At 47.0% G+C, this 23,852-nt stretch overlaps 1 protein-coding gene across 4 annotated transcripts in view; it reads left to right on the forward strand.

Annotated features, from left to right (window-relative positions):
• Positions 1-23,852, forward strand: part of LOC105679582 (multiple PDZ domain protein) — a 100,796-nt gene that overhangs the window by 51,522 nt on the left and 25,422 nt on the right. For all 4 annotated transcript variants that reach the window (XM_012379671.2, XM_012379672.2, XM_067348993.1 and 1 more), the window contains 13 exons: positions 1,486-1,620; positions 2,379-2,537; positions 4,848-5,012; positions 5,128-5,353; positions 5,503-5,801; positions 6,061-6,285; positions 6,365-6,538; positions 6,677-6,838; positions 6,922-7,164; positions 7,264-7,494; positions 17,082-17,181; positions 18,316-19,595; positions 20,447-21,045. In XM_012379671.2, coding sequence (XP_012235094.2) covers positions 1,486-1,620; positions 2,379-2,537; positions 4,848-5,012; positions 5,128-5,353; positions 5,503-5,801; positions 6,061-6,285; positions 6,365-6,538; positions 6,677-6,838; positions 6,922-7,164; positions 7,264-7,494; positions 17,082-17,181; positions 18,316-19,595; positions 20,447-21,045 — 3,998 coding nt within the window. The remainder of the gene's footprint in view (positions 1-1,485; positions 1,621-2,378; positions 2,538-4,847; positions 5,013-5,127; positions 5,354-5,502; positions 5,802-6,060; positions 6,286-6,364; positions 6,539-6,676; positions 6,839-6,921; positions 7,165-7,263; positions 7,495-17,081; positions 17,182-18,315; positions 19,596-20,446; positions 21,046-23,852) is intronic.

A 23,852-nucleotide genomic window follows, 5' to 3' on the forward strand; every position in this document is an offset into this window, starting at 1 on the left:
ACAACTCGTCTTCGTCCCCCCCTCCCGCGTCTACCGCTCGCGACTTCCTCTCTTCGCGTATTTTAGAGCGTCCCGGAAATGGAGGGATTATTCCCCCGCGCCGTGAATAGGGCTGTAATATCGCGTCGAGAGCGGCCGGCGCTTCGGCGAGGCAGAAATCCATGGCACAATTAAATCCTATTAATTTTTCGACAACGCCGCGGCAGCATCGAAATATCCCGCGATGAAAAATTGATCGGATATCTTGGCCGCGATTCATCGGAGGGCGCGCGTTGTTGCGCACCCCGCGAAGAGCCATCGGAAATCGGGACATTAATATTAAATAGCTCGTTAATTGTGGCTGATAACGAAGCAAGCGCTGAGGGGGAGCCAATCAAATTTAATGACCTGATATATCGCGAGCGGAGAATAATGCGTCGCTCCTATTCGCCGGCTCTATCGATTTTATATATTATAAATTAGTTATTGACAATTATTCCGAGCTGTCGATTAAAAGGCGAAGAAAGCGGCTCGCATGCTCGACACGATCCATCCCTTCGTGTTTTGCGTTCAAACGTATTTTTTTTTTTTTTTTCACTCTTACTCGCCTCCTCGGCAGCTTTGCAGCTGCGTTCAGCACTTTCGCGACTTGGAAAATAGTGATACGCTCGAGGAGTTTCAGCGCGCTTTAAGAGGCGGCAAGGTGTGTCATTTGGAGTCGAGTCAGCTTTTACCTGAGATGTTGACATGACAAATCGAATTTCTCATCGTTACTTAGAATCCCTTGGAGTAATCTTGTTCGTTTCGTTAAGTTCGTTAAAATATGCTGCGGCAAGGCGGATGCTGCGCGCCATCATTACCCTCATTTTCCACCATCCGTGCTTTATCTTCATTAGCTCTTTCTTTTTGCGGTGTGAGTTACGGTCGTTAGCGACGTCGGAATTAAGAATGCGTGCGAAGGACGGCGTGCATCCGCGAGAATTACATCCGAGAGAAAGTGTCTGGAAGATTTTGCGAGGCAAATTGATCGCGGAATCCGCCGATTCTCCGCGGCGCGCGGAATGTGTGTCGTTAAAAATAACGTTTTCAAACAATGATTAAATCTGGCCGTAAATTTCGAGACGCTCGGAACGGAATCTATAAGCGGCGAGCGTATTTGCGGAATAATCAAATAACGATAGATTGCATTTGAAGCTAAAAGTGTGGAAGAAAGATATAATTTTTATTCTCTCCCTCGCATATTTTCCGTCGGTAATTAATTTCAAAGTGATTTATCAAGAGGAAAATCTTAAGCAAAAAAATTCTAAGAAGGAGAAGAATTTGCAGAGAAATTAATTACTTGATTGGCTCGCTGCAATGAAAGTAATAAGAGAGTTCGATGGAAATGCGACAGTTCGAATTCCGTTATGTCCGTTATGTCGTTCGAACGAGAATGAAGCATTCCGTAATGTTATTAAAGGTTCTTCACAAAGGACGGGATTTCAGATGCGATCTTTTCTTTCGCAGTTGAATACGGAATGGGCTCAAGTTGAAGTGATAAATCTTATCAACGATGGCAGCGGTCTTGGATTCGGCATCATCGGCGGGCGCAGCACCGGCGTCGTCGTCAAAACCATTCTTCCGGGAGGCGTTGCCGATCGCGTAAGTGAATTGAGGGCTAACAATACTAGTTGTTAGAAGCGTTCGAAACTTTGCGAAATGTTCGAATGATGATTTTTCAATTATCCTTTCAGCGACTTTTGATACAACTGTTGCCGGCGTAATTTCAAGTTTTCGCGCATGCAAAGTTTATTGACATCAATTCTGTACAAATTACAAAGCTCGGCGCTTGGTTAATTTATCACTGCTTTTATCGCAGACGTGACTTTCACCATGTAAATCTCTTCATTAATCATGGGTTTAACTTTTAATAAGTTGCTCAGTTAATCATAAGGTTTAGCAGCATCGCGTGCAGCTTTTATCCTTTCTCTTATTTATCTCGCTTGCGCCGAAGTCTTGCGCTTACATTTATTTGCAAGTACGATGGCCCGCAACTTACATGTAATACGAATAAATTTCTTTCTTACGAGCGTGCAAAGGCGATCGGCCTCGAATTCAGATCAATTTTCAACAACTCGAACGTAATCGATATTTTTACGTTTATCACTTAGATAAATGTTGATACAACTAGGTTTAACCTAATTTGTCAAATGATCGCCGGACCTTCAAACACACTTGTGACACACACGAGTACGCGATAGCACGCTCGGGGCTGTTTGAAATCGGCGCCGACTTTAAGGCCGTTCATTCGTCTCGAAAACAAAGAGCGCGCGCGCGCGGGGCGCAGAAAAATCTCGCACGCCAACATTTGCCCGTCGGATGACAGCGGAAATTAAAGCGCGCCTCTTGTGTGCCGGCAGGATAATCGACTCCAGAGCGGGGACCACATATTGCAGATCGGCGATGTCAATCTGCGTGGGATGGGAAGCGAGCAGGTCGCCGCGGTTTTACGGCAATCGGGCACCCACGTGCGACTGGTCGTCGCGCGACCTGTGGAGCCAACTTCGCCGGATTACCAGGTACTTCCGCAATCCCGCGTTCGTGATCGCGAATAATTAGCGCGCCGGCGCTTCGCCTTTTATTCCGCTCCCCGGCGTGGATCGGCGGGTGGCTTCAACAGCCAGCCAACTGCATTACCTTTAATGGGCTATCTCTTGTTCGCTATCTTTCTCTTCAACGCAATTCGCGGGGAAGCTCGAAAATACGCGCGGGGAAAGCGCAAAAGATTGGTATAGAAAATTAAAATTTAAATCGAAAGCGCAATCTTGGCCCGCTGACGGGATTTATTTATCATATTCATTTCTACGTTTTCAGCAATAGCGCAATTTTTGTTTCGCTCGAAGGGATGGAAAGTAATACAAATGCTGATGACACTTTAATTTACCTTTGTTCGGCTCTCTGTAATTTATTTGTGACCGGAGCAGCGCAAAACGCGACGCGGTAGCATGTGGATTTCCTTGCTCCGCTGGCGCGCGCTTAATGCTTTGCCGGCTGCACAATTTGTAATGCAGTTCTCTTAAGAACATGTTGCATTCTTTCTCCGTAAGAATCGCATAATCCCGTCCGCTGAATGCCCAAGAGCGCGGAAAATACTCGGCGCGCAAAAAAACCCAGTCCATTTGTCAGCCGGCGCGAATTAGACGCGAAGCATTTCCTGCGGGCCGGGCTACATATTTAAGGTGGCCGAGTTAGCTGCGCGATGCGAGCCATTAAATACCCATGCGAGGCACTCCGGATGTTCGTCGTGACTCGAGATTGATGGCGCACGGCCCCGGCGCTCGGCGTACGTCATTGTCAAGGCGCCCTTATTGACCGTCGTGCGAGCCGGAGCTCGCGCGCGAAATTCTGTTTAATCGCGACACACATTTGCCGATTCGATGACCGTAAACGCGCGATCGATACCCTCGCGTCCCGCGCAGCGCAGCGTCGACGAACGACGACGACGACGACGACGTCGCGGAAGAATGCGCCGGGATTCTCGAGGCGGGTTCCGCGAGCCGGCGACCGAGGACCGGCTGTAATTCGGGGATTATGAATAATGCACGAGGTATTTTCTGACGTGATGGTTCTATTATTCCAGCGGTAACCGCGGCGGCGCTCCCGAGACGGATGGGATTCCGGAATTTCTCATACGCTCGGCATCGCGCGCGCGATGGAAATTATTTCGCCGTTGCCGGGATTAAAATTGAAATCCCGACGATGGAAAGACGCCTCGCGAGACTTCCCGGCTTTATCCTTTGTAACGAGCGAGCTGTTTGCTTACGGCGAGCAGCGGTCGGAGCAAACACGCGCGCGCGCGCGCGCGTGCGGCAAAGAAAACAGCGAAATGAATTTACGAGTTGTAACTTTTCGACTCGTTTCCGCGATAATTGACGTGTCGGCTGAACGTTGCGGGAGAGCGTTCGCGGTAACAAAGTGTCTCCATTTTTCCTCCTTTCAGCAGGAGCGAAGAAATCTATATAAAAACGTCCGAGTGCACTTTTCCCCTCGACATTCGGAAGAGCGAGCGAGCTGGCTTCCGGAGGGGCCTCTCAATTTTTATCGCGCCTGATCGATATTTATATCTCGCGCGGCTCATAATTCCGGCCCGCCGCTCTTCGCGCGAATATCACATCGGCCGCGGCACGAGCGGTTTTCGACGAATGTGTTTTTTAAACGATCGCAACAAACTGTTCTGCTTTGCCGATTTGTAAATATCACTTGTTGAGGCCCGATAAAATTCTCTCGAGGCTCGCTGCGAGGCGAGGCGTGATAAAATTCGCGTCATAATCCGGCGTCTGTAAAAAAGGGGAAAAAAAACACGATGACGCGTTACGCACGATGACGCGCTGTGAATTAAACTCCTCACTTTTCAATTGACCGTAAAAAATAACGGAGAGATGATTTTTTTGCGGTTCGAAAAATTTTATTTTTTCCCCGCATTTTTTTTTTTTGTTTTGTGTGTGTGTGTGTTTCGATTCCCTTTCAACCGCGATAAAAGTAAACACAAAAGTGCGTCGCTTCGCAATAGCGCGGCGGCTTAAAATGCATAACGTCATTATTATTCCGTGCACAATCCGCCGTAATCTCCGCGAGAGATTCTACAAGCTTTGTGGAAAAAATTGTGGGTGGTTAACATTTTATTTATTCGGATAGATTGAAATCTCCACACGGTCGGAGATTCGGAATCCCCGGGAAAATGCGCCGGCCGCGCGCGCGATACGCTCCGAGAGAAGTGCATTCGTTTCTACAAATCCGTCGCGGGGGGGAAGCGACGAGGCGAGGAAGCGGACGGGCAGACCGTGGGCGGTGTTCGGGGACGCGTAAAGTTTTGCCGATACTTTTTCCAGGCGCTCGGGAGTCACGCCCCGATCGTGCCCACGAAGATCCTGGGGGATCCGGACGAGCTGGACCGGCATCTGGTGCACAGCATGCCGGAGAGCTACAGGCAGGGCGGCGACACGGGCTACGACAACGGCTACATGTACTCGCAGGAGTCCGACATTGAAATGCACGTGAGTGCCTCTTCTCTCGCGGCGAATCCTCCCTTCATGCCCTCGCGAAAAATCATATCCTTCCGCGTCGTCGAGAGCGGGTGGACGCGGATAAATGTTCTCTCTCTGCCCGCAGGCGAGACCCGGTCTCATCATGGACGTGGTACGCAACCCAATGCCAATTGGCGCGGTGCCAGTTATACCGGCGGTGCCACTTCCGGTGCAGCTCCAGGATCTGCCGGTGCTCACTATGGAGCCCCTCGATATCAATTCACTGCCAGAAATGGAGCGCTTCACCGTCGAGCTCACGAAGGACATTTACGGCCTCGGTATCACTATCGCCGGATACGTTTGCGAAAAAGGTAACGACAGGTCGACGCGCGGCGGTGCGAATTTGCGTTCAGCACTTTTGACACTTTAAGAGCGTTTTCGCGGACAGATCGATCGGATTCGACGCCTTTGCCGGAGCGGATGCTGAAAAAAAAAAAAAAAAACCGATTGATTATTGCAGAGGAGCTCTCCGGCATTTTCGTCAAAAGCATCAGCGAGGGCAGCGCGGCCGACCTGAGCAACAAGATCCAGATAAACGATCGCATAGTGGAGGTGGACGGGCACTCGCTGCAGGGCTACACGAATCACGAGGCCGTGGAGGTGCTGAGACGAACCGGGCAGACGGTGTCGCTCTGCTTGGAGCGATACCTACGTGGACCAAAGTTCGAGCAGCTGCAGCAAGCGATCGCCGCGAGCGAGCTGAGACCCCAGCCGAGCTCGCCGTCAATAACGAGCCTACCGAGTTTTCCCATGAGCGCGGTACGTTCGTTTAGCGGCCTGAGAAATGCGGCTCCGAAATTAATTAAGCATTAATCGCGCATCGATTTTCCGCACGTCCAGCTGTGGAATTTTAACGTCTCTCCGTCGCTGCCTCCGTGCATTGTGAATTTAACAATCGCGGGCCCCGGGATTACGTTGTTATCGCTAATTAATTATTCGGATCGTGTCATATTTGCGCGCCGCACGGTATATAATCGTATTAATTAATTGTACATCTGCGTTCGCGCTTTTTCGCCAGGACGGAGAGACCACCACCGAAATAGAGCCGGAGGGCGAGTCCCACACCACCGTGGACAGCGCGATTCTGCAGGAAGGAGAGCGTCTGAGATCGTCGGACGAGCTGGACGAGGCGACCAATGTGGAGGCGCTGTTGAGCGACCCGTCGAGCGAGCTCACGCCTCAAATACGCGCGGCGATCAAAGCGAAGTGGCAGAAGATCGTCGGACCCGACACCGAAATAGTGGCGAGTACTTTTCACGCGAGATAAGCGAGATCTCGTTGCGAGAGCGCGTCGTTAAGAGACCGTGTTTCTTTGCGCGCAGGTCGCCCAGCTGAAGAAATTCGCCGAAGGCAGCGGTCTCGGCATCAGTTTGGAAGGCACAGTCGACGTGGAGAACGGCCAGGAAGTTAGGCCTCACCACTACATACGTTCGATCCTGCCGGAGGGCCCGGTCGGACAAAATGGCACGCTGCGCTCCGGCGACGAGCTGCTAGAGGTTATCGTATTTCCGTGTATCTTCTATTCTAGCGGTCCCCTTTCAAAGCGCCCTCTCTCTCTCTCTCCCTCTCCCTCTCGATGAGACGCTCTTCCCGCGAACGACGCGTCTGAAATCGATATCGCTGCTCTTTTGTAGGTAAACGGCTATCGCTTGTTGGGCATCAATCACATGGAAGTGGTTAGCGTGTTGAAAGAGCTACCTATACACGTGCGCATGGTTTGCGGGAGAAACATCGCCTCGCAGGATCCGCTTTGTCCCATCGACACCGCTCAACATCAGGCCGCCTTCCAGACCAGAGTGAGTAAACGACGAGCGGGCGGCGTTCAGTCGCGCTTTAAGAACCGCCGGCGCTTAATAACTACTACGCTCTTCCCACGCAGAGCATCCTCGGCGGGTCCTTGCAGAACCTGCTGCCGACGATGGATCGCCTCGTGAAGGCAAAGTCGGACGGCTCGTTGGCCTCGACGACCACCACGGCCACTGTGACCGACGCGAGTCTGAACAAGATGAAGTCGCGCTCGCTGGAACCGCTGACCGGTCTGGCGATGTGGAGCTCCGAGCCGCAAATTATCGAACTGGTTAAAGGAGAGAGGGGCCTTGGGTTCTCCATTTTGGATTATCAGGTGTGACGACTTTTTCTCCTCACGCGTGAACGCGCGCCCCGCGAAACATTCGTAATAATCCTACGAGCTATTTTTCTTCTCTGCTCATCCCGCTTTTAGGATCCAATGAACCCCAACGAAACTGTGATAGTAATACGATCGCTCGTGCCCGGTGGAGTAGCGCAGGTCGACGGGCAGCTAATACCGGGCGATCGGCTTCTGTTTGTGAACGACATCGCATTAGAGAACGCGACACTGGACCAGGCCGTGCAGGCCCTCAAAGGCGCCCCGAAGGGCACCGTTCGCATCGGCGTGGCGAAGCCGCTGCCGATACCAGACAGTATTGTCCAGGTGAGCGATCAGGACGACCGGGTCGAGGCTGCGAGAGATAGAAGCGCCGAGCCGGCGGCCGCCACCTCGATCGTGGACAGCCACAAACAGAGGCGGGAGTATTTCCGCGAGCGGAAGGTCAACGTGACCGAGCCGCCGCACATGGATTTGATCGAGGGTCTGAAGCATCAGCACAGCCTCGTCAAATCCGAGAGTTTTTAATTAGGTTTCGCCCCGATCGACGTAATGGGCTCAGGGCTCTGCTAAATTTCACCGTGATTTCGTCGCGTGTCTTCGAGATGTCGTCGACGTACGCGCGTACGCGCGAACAGCGCGCAATCGAACTTCTCGCGATTTCAACCGATCGCAATTCGATTCACTGCGCTGGCGCGTAAGCAAATTCGGCAACTTCTCCCGCTGACTGAATAAGATGCAACGTGCGCACAAATCCAAAAGAAAAAAATGCATACTTCCTAAATGAGATTCCGTCCACAAAAAAAAAAAAAAAAGTGAAATAACCGTCCCTGCATTTCATATACTTACACTAAGAAATATTACATTTATATCTGAGTGTATCGTCGAGTAACGAGCATGAAAACATTGTGCCCCATTTTCTGTGTATAGAAATCGTTAAAATTTATAAAATTGTCTGTCATCCTCTGTATGTATCATTTTGTTATCATCGTTATTATTATTGCGCGCACGTATAAAGTTTGTCGTTTGGTGAAATTGGCAGAGTGAACCTCGGAGGGAACAATTTGGCGTCGGCACGATGTCGAAGGACACTTCGACACCTCGTGCGATTGCTTCACAAGACACCAAAGCATAAATTTAGCACATTTATATGGAACAACGATAAGATATTGGATCGTGTTGGAATTTTTAGCGCTAATCGTAATTGGCGGAAAGTTCTTACAAGCCTGCATGACGTAGTCCGTTTATGTTGTCATCCCATATTTAGAATGAAATCGTATTTGATATTAGGTACCTTTATGTTACTTTCTTTTTAGATAATATCTGTAAATGACATTTCAAATGACTGATTTCTTCTTTTAGATTAAGTCTACCGCTGCCTTTTGTAATGATTTTTGATGAATTGCGATTTAATGCAAAGTGTGTAGCGCAATTTATTTCGGACACATTGTTATCGACATTTTCGCCGTTGGAGATGATTCTCTTGTAATCCGTCTCCGAATTCTCGGAGAGGCAATGTACATCAACGTTCACGCACCTTACCGCAGCGCACCGAGACGCGTTTTAATGTGCTTTGCATCCCCAAAACTGTGTTTAATCTGTGTATCTTGAGTTGATTCACACTTTGTATCGTCCTCCCCGTCACAACCATCGTTCAGTTTTTATTCCGCGATTACGGCACGCGAGAGAGTGCAATTTTGTTCATCGCCGTGCAAAAACGATGTCGGCGGTTGTATCTCGCTTTGAGAATCTTCGCAAGTAAGGTATCTCTGTTCGCGTGTGTATTAATAATTGGAAACGGCAGCGTATCTACTTGCGGAAGGAAGAAAGCGAGATCGATTAGAATAACGAAGGGAAATTGACACACGTTTGCGTCAAATAAAATTTCACGATATGCATGTACGCCAATAAATAGGGTGCCGTATGTGTTGTTTTATTTCGTTCGTCATTATCCACTTGTCTGTTTATTCCCCCTCCCCCCCCCCCTCCTCCATCCCTCATGTGTTCGTCGATCTCCCTGTATTTCGTCACACGTGTGTGCTTATTTCGTCATAATTTTTAATCGTTTGCTTTTCATTTCAGCTCCTTTGCGCTCGCGGCGCCTCATTCCTAATGATTTGACATTCAATACCTGTATAATTTCCCCGCGTCGCGTTTCGTACCATTGCAACCGGAACATCCATAAGAGACGGCCGATGAGAAAGCGAGGGAGAGAAAGAGAGAGAGAGAGAGAGAGAGAGAGAAAGAGAGAGAAAGGGAGAGAGAGAGAGAGAGAGACGGTGCAAAGCCTGAAATATTTTACGAGCGTACAAGAGGCCGCCTTCGGCGATATTGCGGGGCGCGCCCGAGCGTTCCGAATGATTTATGCGATACCTTCGGACGAGATATACCAGTACGACCGGCGTGTCTTGACGCGCAAAAACCTTTTTCCCCGTTTTTTTCCGTGGGCTTCCGATATCGGACTTCCCGGACCGGCCGGGAATCACGCGCGTCTCTCCCACGGGACGCGGCCCACGTCGCGGGATTAAGTGAGCTTCGGCCGCGAGAAGTTTAAGCGCTCGCCTCTCGCGCGGAGGAAATGAAACCGGAGGGGTGAGAGAGAGAGAGAGAAAGAGAGAAAGAGATCCAATTCTGGGAAATCCCCCTTCGGCGCGTGATCCGGTCGCCGAATTGCGAAGCCGGGGACTCGAGCTGTGCTCAAAGCTGTGTCGGAGTGATGATAATTGCGGTGGCCGCACACACGTCTCGCCACTCTGCGCACGTCTGTGACACGAAGGGATACGCCTGAGGTGCGTTCCTCGTTTCGAATTTCGCATTTCTTGCGTCGATAAGAGAGAGAGAGAGAGAGAGAGCGAGAGAGAGAGAGATGTCGAACTCTCCTTAAGAGAATTAAAAATTGTACACACCCGCCACTTGTATCGTATAATTATTCGACAAATTGGTTGGAATGATTCTTTTCGCTTCGTCACTTTCGACCGGCAACTCTTTATGCGGCCCCCCTACGAAATAATTCGGTCTAACGAGTTATCGGCGGGTCTTGTTGTTTTTCTTCCTCGCGGTAATCAGCGGGCGGAACGCGCGGAAAGGGGAGGAAAAGGTCGGGCAGACGTGAAAAGTGTACAAATGTCTCCGGATTGACGTTACAGTCGTCGACGTCGGAAAGGAAATGGAGAGAGACGATAAAAAATAAATGAAAGAGGGAGAGAAAGGGAGAGAGAGAGAGAGAGAGAAAGAGAGAGAGAGTGAGAGCGAGAGAGCGAGAGAATTTTCGTTAATAGCGCTCGGCGTTTACCGCGGAGATGGGTTTATATTGCCGACCATCAAGACTAAGTAAGTACAGAACAAAACAGATTGTAATAGTGAATGAAAGTTGCCTGGTAGAGTAGCTGAAACAAAACAACTTTACTGCATTCGACTGACTTCTCTCACATCTTCCAAAAAAAATCTTTCGAACTTCACGAAACTCACACACGACTAGTGATCTTTGTTTAGCAAGTTGCAAGTTCGTTTTTTCAAGGGATTATGTTTCTTTGCAGTATGTTACATTTGCCGTTTGTCTCTTTGCAGTCGGGCGAGTACTAGAGAGAGAGAGAGAGAGAGAGAGAGAGAGAGAGAGAGAGAGAGAGTAAGGAGAGAAAAAGAGAGCAGTCTTTTTTTTTTTTTTTTTTTTTTAGTCAGAGAGAGACAGAGAGAAAGTCTGAGACAAGATGAATAGGGAATGTGAATGCGTAATGTGAGTGCAAGACTGAGAGAGTGCGAGAACTGGAAAAAAAAAAAAAAGAGACAAGTAGAGAATGAATGTGGAGGAGAGATTGGCAAAAAATACGAGAGAAAGAGAGAAAGAAAAGAGCGACTCGAACCGGCGGCAAAGTGAGACGAAAGGAAAAGAGTGAGAGAAAGAGGGGAAAAGAAAAGACAAAAGAAAAATCGAGAGAGAAAGAGAGAGAGAGAGAGAGAGAGAGAGAGAGAGAGAACGTAAAACGAGGCAAGTAGCAAGATCAAGGTGTTGAACGATTATTAAGTCTCTTATTATTTTTTAATTTTTTTTTGTTTCTTCTCTTATTGTGTCTCGCCTTTTCCGTTCTGTTTTTTTTTCTTTTTTTTTTTTTTTTTTCTTCTTTTCTTTGCTGTCTCAGATCTCTCTATTTTCGAAACAAGCAAGCTCGTACTGTCAAACTTTTCGCCTTTTTGTAGAGCTCTACTACCATTCCACTACTGTCTACTACTCACTGGCACCTTTCTTCACTATTATCAAGAGGCTCTCGTGTGGGGGATCGATACCGTGTGTGCGATTTACTACTTACTCGCAACCTGTTTATACCTGAACTCCTCCGACCGCCTCTGCCACCCGAACACTCGAACTCTACCTCGAATCCGGGGTCGAGCGGACGGCGCTACACAAGCCTTCGGCGTGGTGTTAGCCGCTGGGATATCTGAGAGCCGCAAGTTACGTAATAAATCGATTCTCCTCCCAGGCTTCCTTTTTTCTTCACCGCTTAGAACGTGAAACCGCCTCTTGTTACATCGTTTTTAAAGCCCGAGTTCTCGGAGGCACGCGAAAGTCACGATCACCACTTGCTCTCATTGTTATTAAACGTTATGCTGTTGTCATTATATTATTCTTATCGATTGTCGCTCCGTTCCTTTTTCTTTTTCTCTCTCTCTCTCTCTCTCTCTCTTTCTCTTTCTCTCTCTCTCGTTGTCTCATTATCATTTTCCTTTGTTGTTATTACTATTATTATTTTTTATTATTATTATTACTATTGCCGTTATCGCTGTCGTTGCTGTTGACTCTGCCCCTCCCCCTTCCCCTCACTGTGTGCATAGTGTCTGTTGCCAAGCTTCGTTTGCGCGACTGCATAAAACGCGGGAGACCCGCGTGACCCGCATACGCATAACAATGGCCCGTTTAAAGTTTCCCCGCGAGCGCTCGATGCAACCTTAGGCTTTGGGGGATGCACGATCCACACGTTCCTCCCTTTCGATCTCTTTCGCGAGTCGTTCGGTTTTATCGCGATCATCGCGATCGTCACCTTTTTTGCAAGTGCTTGGTGGAATGGCAATGCGCGCGCATTAAAGGCAAGATAAGAGCGGAATAAGAGCCTCTCACAGCTATCTGTCGTGCAGCTATCTATCTTACAGCATGCCTGCAGTTTCCTGCTTCGCACAGCGAGAAAAAAAAAAAAAAAATTTACAACTCTATCTTTCGAAGAAACTGCAATCTATATGATGTCGCGATAAAGCGCCGAAAAGCACACACACCTTTCGACGGGCGATTTGAAACACTCGCTCAAAAGTTCACGTCCTGCAACGCTTTCCGTTGAATTAGTTGCCGCGACCTCTCGAGAGCAGAGACGGAGATCATGCATCCCATTTCGCGCGCTGTGCAACAAATGCAAAGTGAGCCCGCCGCCGAGCGAAGCGTGAAAAGCCATTCAACGGCAACTTTTCGTCGCCCCCCGAAAGTTGACGGCGCAAAAAGTCGGGAATAATAAACGGCTAAATTGAGATAAATAGCGCGGCTAAATCAGACCGGATGGATTACAACCGAAGAAAAATGTCCGCGCGCGTGAGTCGCGATAAATCATTGGTTGTTGGCTCGCGTTAATGGCGTTATAAAAACTGATGTGCGCGGTGAATAAAAACTGATCGAAACCGCACGCACTCTCTCGTTCGTCGCGCGGCGTGCTTCCTCTTCTCTCCTTCGTGAAAAATCGGGCGGGGGAAAAATAGTTTGCGAAACTTTTCACGCTCCTCCGTCGCGGGCGGAATGGAACTTTACGACTCACAAAGACACGATTCCCTGCACGTTTGTCGAACCGCAGCACGACGATTGTCGCGTAAGTCGCTTGTTCTTGTCGCGGCACCTTGCGTATTTCTCGTTACTTTTGTGTGCATCTTCGCAGCACGCGCATCTCTCGCGCCCATCGTTTTTATTAGCGTGAAATAAATTTCGTCCCATCTTGGTGTTTGTATATTCAGCCACTGCTGCGCGATAGATACACATTTGCGACACAGCTCGACTCGCTCGCTCGGCGGGAAAACGAGGGAGAAAGGCGACTTGGCTTTGACAGATTTGTCGCGCGTGTTTTGCATTTTTTCTCTCTTTCGAAACGTGAACACATTCGTTTTATTCTCGTAAAACGGGAAGATTGCTTGCTGTTAAATGCTCCGCAATATTTAATGAAAGTGTGCCAGTTATCGTTACGCGAATATAAATTTACGTCATATCCGACATATTTGTTTGCAATTCTTATATTTATCTTACACTTACGTGTGATGCGAAAATATGCGAAGCCACTAATATACTCTGACATGGAAAATTGAATGCGCCGGGCAAAGATATGTATATAATTCTTTTTCCGCGCAATTTTTAAGCAACTTCGCGGAGACTTTTTCATACTGAAAATGCTGAAAGGTACGATATGAATCACGTGTCTGGTACGCGAATGTAAATTCGTCCTTCGTTTCCCGTGCGCGCGTTTCGCTCGGTGTATCAAGCGCGCGCGTAGGATTAAAATTATTCTTTTTAAAAACACTGTCTATATATGTATATGTGTGTGCGTGTGTGTGTGTACTTTTCCCCTGTCTTTTCAAAAGACGAGCACTGTTTCATTTCACATGCAGGAAGCGTAAAAAGAGCGCAACTGAAAAAGAGCAGAGCCGTAGTCGCGTTAGCCGGGCGCTTCGTAGAATTTTTAGCGAGAATGCCACGTGGTGAAAATTTACTGTTGACAGTACTATAAGTCATGGATATCCCACGCATGCACCTTTCTCTAATTGTGATGTTTCTCTTTTCATTTTTCAGAGCGAGGCATAAGCGCCGAAGCGGATGCATTTCCGATGCGAGTTATACGTTTACCGCAGTTACCGACCAAACAAGCGAAAAGCAGAGATAGCAAATAAACGTTACCGTAATCAAGCACTACTTCCTCATTTACGCCCGTTTTACTAATAACATTGATACTGGAGAGAGCCGAGGAGCGCGCGCTCGGAGATGCGATTTCGCGCGCGTAATCGCGCGAAAATGCGAGGAGAGGGGGAAAAAAAAAAAAAAAAAAAAAGAAACAGAAGAACCGAATGTCCCGTCCCTTCATTCGTTCTCACCTGAGATTTCTCCCTTTCGCCAACACTCCGAGCTTAACGATTAATCTGTGGACGATTAACGACATTCCGATCGACGTGTCCCTTTGATTTTCACGTCGCGACGGAGCATTTAATCTTGTTAAGGAATTCTTGTACAACTTGCAGAATCAAAAGCATCATTTTAAACGATGACGAAAATTTTGTAATTTCTTTCTCCCGGCCTCGCCGTTTCTTGATGTACTTGAATTTCACCAGCGTTACAAAGTTATAAAATTGTATATCACTAACTTTGTTACATTTTATCAGAAATATATATATAAATATACACTGAAAGCATGATACCGAGATACGAAATATCGCCAAAAAAAAAAAAAAATACTGTTCGAATTGTGTCTTTACAGCTTTCTCTCATCCTCAGCAGATTTCATTTTGTGTAATTGCCATTCTCGAATTGATCGAATCTTTTTGTGCGACAGAAAACGAAACTTCCGCGAAGAGAAAACATCGAGCTTTAGAATAAGTCTACTTATTGAAATAAACAACTCTGTTATTTGAAATTAATGGCTTCGAATTGATTCTTGCGCCGTAAGAAATTCACTGATTGACGGATCGACTGTTCCGCTGTTGCGTTATTACGAGCATTATGTCGTTTTCGCGGGGTGTTCAGGACTGCGTTTCAGTAGGCTGTTAACGTAATATGGATGTTCCGTAATGCAAATGGTACCCAAACACGAATTCGTCATTTAGCGACGTTAGCGACGTGCGCAAATTACGTGTGAAAATTGGATGAAAAACAATCTCGAGAGTAGAATAAACCAAGTTCCATAGTAAAAATAGGTAAGTCTCTGTCATTGTTTCCGGTAGGTTGCGCGTTCTTACAACAGTAATATCATCGCAGGTATCCAACGTACCGAGCTAATTAGCAAAGTAAAAACTCGTCGCCTGCGGCCCTAAGAGATTAATCGATTTCCAGACGATTTCTTGCGCGAGTGCAGCCTGTCGCGGCAAAAATTCCGTCTCTCCCGATTAAACGCCTCGGCGAAATCAATTCTTATCCGCGTTTCCGTCGCCTTATTCGCGCGACTGGAGAATGTCGGATAATTCTTTCGCCATTCGAGCGAATTAATCGCCACTCGACACGCCGATCGAACTGCTCGTTCGACTTGAAGAAAATGAATCGGTCGGCGAACAGCTCGAAGGCGTTGCGCAACGATGAAATTTATGGAGAAGCTGAAATTTGCCTATCGAGCGAGTGATTTATAGGCGTACCGATGCTAACGCACACTCAATTGCTTTACTTTCATTCCTTTTGTTTTGCAATTCCGTTTTCGTAAATTTGTTATTTCACACCGCAAGCAAGATAACATCGAAAAAAGAATAAAACGAAAATTTCACAATGCTTTATTTTAGGTTCTCCAAATGCATGCGATTCTTCTGTGCAAGCTGGATATCTATGATGCTGCAATATTATTTGTATTATTCCCCCGAGCACTGTGTTGTATTAATGTAACATTTATTTTTCCATAAATCGCTGCATACGCGCCAGAAAGGAGACCATTCGACACTGACCGAACGATTTTGCGGCATAGAATCAGCTTTTTTTCAGTCCGCTCAATTATCTAATGGAATTCGCTGACGTTATCTTCAATTTAATTTAACGCGTGCAAATAAATGCACGCCTTCGGTAAATTGTAATTTTGCAATTTTAGTTAGATCTTTTTCTGCGACGCGCGTTTAATCGCGGATGCTTACGTATGAACATTTTCTTCCCGACACGCTATTCGTTTTACATTTTACACGCGCTTAATAAATAGTTCTCTCGGATATCGTTCTGTTTTACACAACAACGGATTGCATCATCAATGTTTGTGGATTTCTACACAATCCAATTTGTATGAAACTCTTCCCTTAACTGAATTATCGGTAACGAAGGGATTACGAAGCAAACGTATTGTTGAGTAACGCTTATATATTTTCCTTTTACGTTACTTGACATCATTTTGCATTTTTCATCGATAATAAGCGCGTTATCTCCACATGCGTTTGATAAATTTTCTCGAATCCTTGCGCGGATTCCTTAATCAGTACCGTTCTGTTATACACGGCAACGGGAAACATCATCAATGTATTGATAAGTATATATCCGCCCTAGAAAACCGCTTGCGCGCACGCACTAAGCTTCGAATTCAGTGCGAAACCTCGATGACGCAAGTGTATGAAGAATTCGCGGATTGCCGATCCCCATCGCGATCCTCACATATTTGTTTGCGTTCGCATTTACTGACATTTTCAAAATTCCCCGTTTAAGTTTTGGATGTGTGGCGCGCTTGCCGCGGAATTAATTCGACACAGATCAACATTTGCGGAAATGCATATACATGAGATTTGATTAACATATTAATGCAGTTCGAATGCATACGAACGAAATTACGCTATTTCAACATCAATTACGGTCGCGGCAATTAAAGCTGCACGTCGATGTGTCACCGCGGCCAGATGTGTGCGTAAATCTTTATCGGGGAAATTGAGTGTGGGATGTAGATTGAATTTGCAGCTTACGCCAGTTTAAAACCGGAGATATGATTTGCTAATTCTTAGGCTAACAACTCGACTACTCATTCAGACAATCGCGATTATAATTCGCTTACAACAGCGATCTGATTCGAAGAAATTTAGGCTGTAGTTTTCTTTAGATACACGTAAATTAGTTCTGTCGAGCGTAAAATTTAATGCAAAATAGTAAAACTGTAATTATCGACTTTTTTACTAATTGTCTAACTTTGATTATGTTTTGCTCGTTTTCCGCGCCGCTTGCCATTATGCAACAGAAGGTGACACCGAAGATTAAGCGGAGCAAAAGTTTCCCCAATGAGAGCGAGACGAGCGATCGCGTGGCCGAGCTTGAAGACTTACTTTCTTCGAGATCAGGTACATTTTCTCAAGTCAATAAATTTTATAAGACACGAAATATTTTAAGACGCCAAGTAATCGCATTTTTATTTCATAAGACTGCTATTTGGTGTCGTAATACACGGAATGCGGCAAAAATTTTGGTACAAAAGTAAAATTTCACACGCGGACTCGTCAATAACAAGTAAATTTAATCGCACAATATTAGATTTAATTTGATCGTACAATTGTAACGCAATTGGCAAGTTTAATTAATTTCTAGCTTATAATGTTGCAATAAGTTTGTATAATTTTTAGATCGCGTCTGATGTCTCGCATTCAATAACGAATACGAGTACATTGCGGTTTCAGATATTGTCGGTTGCCATTTGCTGAAACGAGGATGTGTCGCGCCTTATTTCGCGAGACACTATCGTAATTTCTCTACGAGCTTCCTTTATTCTTCTGACAGAAGCGATATTTTCTCTTATACACCAAGATATATCGCAACGTGGTAATTTGCTATTTCCATTCAAGTCCGATGTACGAAAACCATTAATTCTGATCTTGCGATTAGATGAACTTCCTTTACAAGTACAAAAGCGCACTGCGCTTTAACACATTGCGCTGCAACATGCGATATCCTTTCACGCAATTTGAACTTCATTTATTTGGACTTATCAATGATTCATCGATAATCAGAAAGTTTATTATATCAAAGATTAATCGGACGACTTACTATTTTGAATTTCCAAGTAGCTTGATAAAAAAAGAGTATGACAAGTGTTTAAGGATTTAACAGTATTATTTATTTAATATTTTAGTAATACAGTAATTAATGGCAAATTATAAATATTATTTAATTACAGACGCACGTATGTTATAAAAAATTCCGAGTTTATTTCACATAAAATTCTATAAATTGTAAAAAATTAATGTCTACAGTGAGAAAAATGTTCTGTTTGATTCAACAAATCTGTCTATCAATGCGACAAGATTCCGGTGGATTCAAGCAGCATCTGTCGAAAATAAAACAGACGGTTTGTTGAATCAAGCCGAACATTTTTCTCAGTGCGCGTTAAAAGATTTCGTTAATTTCAAGCCACAAATAAACTCTTTCAAGAATCCATATTAATGCAATCGTTCACAAAGAAGATTTCTCGCAACTCACAGGCCTGACCGAGGCGTCGACGAACAAGCCGGAGATCGATGAAGACGAGGAGGAGGAGGGCGAGGACCACTGGAAGGACGCTTCCCCGATAACGCCGATCTGCAGTCCGGCGCGGCGACCGCCGAAATTCCACCATCGGGACAAACAATCGCCGACCAGGTACGTCGACGTGGACAACGACGTCGAGATCATTCACGAATTCTATCCGACCACGTCGAAGACGATGCTCGAGGAAACGAGCATCGTGTCGTACGGCGGCACGATAATCGTGGAGACGACGAGAATACCGAGGCACACGAAGGACGCGGCGGCGAGGACGGAGAAGGCGACGCCGAAGGTGAAGTTAAAGAAGCAATCGTCGCTGGAGCAGGAACGCGCGCCGCCCGTCGAGGAGGAGCCGTCCACCGGCGTGCGGGAGGAAGCGTCCAAGGTCGCGGACCAAGAGCGCGCGAAGAGCCTGAAGCGCCACAGCAGCGCGGAATCCGAAGGACGAACGTCCACGTCGAGGGACACGCTGGAGAAGTCGGACACGTCGTCGGAGAAGGGCGCGAAGAAGAAGGTGTTCGCGGAGAAGGAAGACGGCAAGAGACGATCGAAGAGGTCATCGGGAAGGAGATCATCCGTGAAGGCCGAGCGACGGGCGGAGGAGGACCCGTCGAGGCGGAAAGCACCGGAAGACGAGGAGCCGTCCAGGCGGAAGGACGACGAGACGTACCGGCGCTCGCGCGAGGAGAGGAAGAGCCTGAAGGAGCAGGAGTGTATCGAGAGAGTGACGGAGTTCCTGACCAGGCACAGCGCCTCGTTGTACCCGGAAATGAGCGCGGGCCTCGAAGCGGCGGAGCCGTCCGAGATGGCGGACGAGCAGTCCGAGCAGCGCGCTAAACGTCCGTCGATCGGCAAGGAGGAAGAGATCGCGGGCCCGTCAGCGACGCCCGACACGTCCGTCGCGCCCGCGAGGAGAAGAGAGAGCCTGAAGAGCGTGCCCGAGGTGGCGGAAGAAACGAGGGACTCGCCGGGCGACTCGAAAGTGGCCGCGAAGGACGCCCGGAAGCCGCCCGAGAGTAGGAAACGGCCAACGTTGGAACGAGCGCCGGCAGCCGTTTCAGACGTTCAGCAATTCGAAGCGACGGTTCAAGAGCCGCCGAAGCGACCCAGCTCGTTGAGGAAAAGGAGAGACTCCTTCTCGCGAGAGTCCTCGAGGGAATCGCTGCTGGAAGAGAAGAAGGGCGTCAGGATACAAGAGGACGTTCAGGAGATTTTCTTCGAGGATACGAGCGAGCAGGTGAGTGGGTCGTTCGTCTTTCTTTAACCCGTTCACCGCCAGCCGAGATTATCGTCTGGAAATTTCTCTCATACACGATGATGTGCAGTGATGAAAATACAAGCGGAGGCCACGATAACTATTTATACGAAAACACGTTTTTTACAAGGCTTTGTTTTTTTGAGGGAAATAATTTTAAAAATTGAGAAGTCTTTGTACTTTTCTAAACTGGGATCTTCAACGATCTTGCACGATGCGCTGCGACTTTCAATTTGTGATTCGTAAGTGAAATCGGATAGAATTTTTTGTATTCTGTTAAAAGCGTCGATATTGTTTTATAAACACACTCTTCGACTATTTAGGTGAAATTTAAGATTAAAGTAATAACAAAATTATTTACATCTCGGGAAATAAAACTGAGCTAAAATGTTATACTTTTTTATCCATGTATAAAAATATTTATAGTCTCCGTCAAAGTATAAGTTCGGTGATGTACGATGCAAGATCGTGGAAGCATTCAAGCATAAATGATAGATGTCGTTAATTTTCCAATGTTCAATGTTTTTGATAACATTTCGTAAGAAAAAATATTATTTTGTATCTGTTTACTTATTTTTGTGCGAGGGATGATCCTGTTCGGATCATAAGCTTTATCGCATCCTATGTAGAAGTTTTCTTATTTCTTTATTGGATTTTCGCGTCCCTCAGAAAATACAGATCCCTACTCTTCGTGTTTGTTTTTATTCAAGACTGCGAGTCTTCGCAAGAAAGATGGATTCAAGGTTGCGAAGAATAATTTTCACGCGATTGGGCGTTCCATCGTTCGACGATGGATTTGACGAGAGTTTTCGTAATTACGATGTGTTGCGCAGGTGACCGATCTGTTGCCGGAAGTCCAGCTGGTGACGGCCAGGATCATCACGGCGGAGGAAGCGTCCGCGGTCCGCTTCGAAGAGGCGATTGCCAGAATCGCGATCCACTCGCCGCCGGAAGTGGTCGCCGGCCCGGAGACGGTTAGGGCGAAACTGATGCGGGCGCCGTCGCCGGAAGTCGTCGACGTCACCTCGCTGCAGTTGCCCGCCTTGGCGAAATCGACCTCCGACAGCACTCTGTCGGAGGATAAGCCGTGCTCCGCCGAAGACCGCAGGGTCTCTGTGAGAAACTTGAAGCCGGAGATTCTTCTGGATCTGTCAAAGGTCTCCGATAACGGCGGCGAGGTCGGGGAAGAGACGGTGGAGGGCGAAGTCAAGGAGCGGCGGCTTAGTAGAACCGGAAGCGAGGGCTCGAAGAGACTGAGCAAGGGCCAGAAGCAGGAACAATTTCCTTTCAAAGTCGGAAGTCTCGCGCAGCCGGATAAACCGGAGCTCACGGTCCTTCATGAAGGTTTAACGGAGAGAGCGGGGAGTGTCGGGGATGTTTCGTGGAGGTCAGCGGCGGAAGACACGAAGCAGGACGACAGCGTAATTTACAGGTAAGACTCTCCATTCGCAGTATTTCGAATAAAGTAATGATACATAAGATAATTGAAAAGGTAAAACAATTACATTTTCCATATTTATCTTTATCTAACATCAACTCTGATATTTTTCTTGTACAAGGACTCGCTTAAAATTCATTTCGGAAGCAAATAATACACAAGCGACGAACGAAAGATTACGCTGCGAGCTAATAATAATGTGAAAAATTAATTAATTTTACTTCGCATACGCGCTCCACTCTTTATTATCGAGAAAAATAGCGCGTTATATTACAAGAAAATCTCTCGTCCCATTATTATTAAAAAACATTACGGCTGAGAAAGGATTACGACGATGACTTCGGCGGAGATCGATCAATCCCTCCCGCGCGGCGCGGCAAACAATTTTGTTTGCAGTATCGCAAATGCGGTCTGTCGATCGAGTTATAAGTTCGAGCGACGCCGTCGCTCGGGGGCTTCGAATGTCGATTTACAAACAATATTGTTTGCCACCGTAAGTTTGTCGGTCCCGATTAGGGTTGGATTACACGCATGGCCATAGAAACCCCGGAGTGCTCGTACAATTTACCGGAAATCTAGGTCACCGTTAATACCGCTGGAAATACTTGGCGTCCCGAAAATTCTACGCAGTCTTAAGCCCCGTTTGAAAAATTCATCGGTATAATCTTTCACGGCTCTCGGTGTGCGTCGGTGTGCACGCGAAGGGAGGGGAGGAAAACTCGGGAAAATTATTACGCCAAGTTCGTGCCGAGTGACGAAGAATCGCGACTTTTTCACGCGGTCTTCGAAAGATGTATGCAAAATAGGCGTGGAATCTCGATTATGCAAATATAAGTTTCGAATTTAGATCTCGTTAAAACTTTAAATTTCGAAATGTTTCAAAATTCGCTGAGAAAACGCAAGCTGCTTCAGATTCTATAAACAAATTGTGCGTTGCGTTTTATTATATTTTCTATTATTACAGTTTTTGCAGTTAATTTACTTGTAAGCTTCGCTTTGTCATTTTCGCTCAACGGTGGCCGCTTTTTAATTAATTTAATAAATGTAACTTACAACGATAGCGGTACGAGAAGATAAAAGGGTGTCTCTTTAATTCTCCGTCTCCGTTTTTCTTTTTGCGCACTCTGAAAACTTTTTCGCCGCCATTTACATTTACGGCGCTGCGAACTTCTTGGAAGATTGTGAGAGTTGCACCCACGCAAGAAAGCACTTACTGCAGAGTGCTATTTTTTTATGGGGCGCTCGGATTCACGTTCGTAATTCACGCGGCACATACGACATTACATTCCAAAGTGTGTGTGTGTGTGTGTGTGTGTGTGTGTGTGTGTGTTGCGATATTTGTTTTTGTTTTTTATTTAAAAGTGTTTGCTTTTATCGCAAACGAGTAGATTTAATATACATTTTATACGCAGCGGAGATTTTTGTGCACTGTAATTACTTTCCAATATTAATTAATTTAAAATATTGCTATTATTGAGCAAAAAAAGGTAGAACAATTGTGAAAAATTAACAGAGATGCAGCGAATAATGGTATAAAATGTAGCTTTACCGATGCGTCCGTTGTGTGATATTAATCGACACATAAAAAAATTGCTATTGAATTATTTTTCACCGCGATTAAAAGGAGAGAAAGGAATATTTTTATTTATTGCAATATTTATAGTCGTACCACCGCATGTTGGAAAAATAAGCGCGCGCGCTTAAGTAACCGATAATAAACTGCGAAATAGTGGAAAGAAATCGATAGAGAGTCAGTCCTTGCCGGGGATGCAGACGAGGATAAACACGATACGCTCGGATGAAAGCGGACAGCCAATCCCGGACGCGAAGCAGATACAGACGGAAATTCCGAAAGCTTAACGCGGACTGACAGCGATGTTGGGATGGGCGGCGGGGGGAGGGGGGGAGAGGCAAGGCACACGGCCGAACAGTTGGAAAAGGGCGCAAAGGGGCCGCAAGGCGTGACGCAATAGAAGCAGACGCTCGTAATCGGCCGAAGTATGGGCGCGCGAAGCAGTGGGACGCGCGGCGGGCCAGAAACGCAGCCGGAGCGCGGGATTGATATCGCGACGCGAACGAGAAAGACGGACGGTGACGATTGTGTGACGTAACTGCTGGCGGAGAATAGCGCGGGGAGATGAACGTAGCGAGGACGAGCTCGATAGGCGGGAGAAAACCGAGACGCGGATGCGGCGACGGACGGAGAGCGACGACAATAACGCGACAAGACCGGTAAAGTGGAAAAAGACGGCGAAAACAGCCGGCGGGACAAACACGGCGCGCAACGTGACACAGGAGGAGAGATAAAAGCGTCGTTGTACAAAGCGGAGAGAAGAAACGAGCCGGGGTTGCGCGAAGACGGGAAGGCAGAGATAAAGAGCGCTGAAAAGATGTGCGGAATTGCCGGTGGCTATAAAGAGATAAGACTAGAGGAGCCGAAGAAGCGGAGAGGAAGCCGGGAGAGCGCGCGGGCGGGGCGGAACTCGAGCAGTTAAAAAAGAGGACATGGTGCGGCGGAATGGCCGCTCGTGCATAGAGGAAGATAGATAAACAGCGATGAGGGGAGGAAAAGGAAAAAAAAATAGAAGAACGGAAAAAGAAGCGAGTCGAAGCGCGAACGAGAATATTGCAAAATATACAGCGAGAGAGAGATACGTATGTATGAACAGAATCGCGGCGCGACGGAAAAAAAGCCACTGGTTTTAAATCGCTCTGTTTTTAACCGGCGAACGGACGGAAGGGATTTTTCGAACAATTTCACGCGCATTTCACCTCGGTAGAATTTCACCTCCAAGTCCGAC

Source organism: Linepithema humile, chromosome 2, assembly GCF_040581485.1.
Source record: "Linepithema humile isolate Giens D197 chromosome 2, Lhum_UNIL_v1.0, whole genome shotgun sequence".
NCBI lineage: Eukaryota > Metazoa > Arthropoda > Insecta > Hymenoptera > Formicidae > Linepithema > Linepithema humile.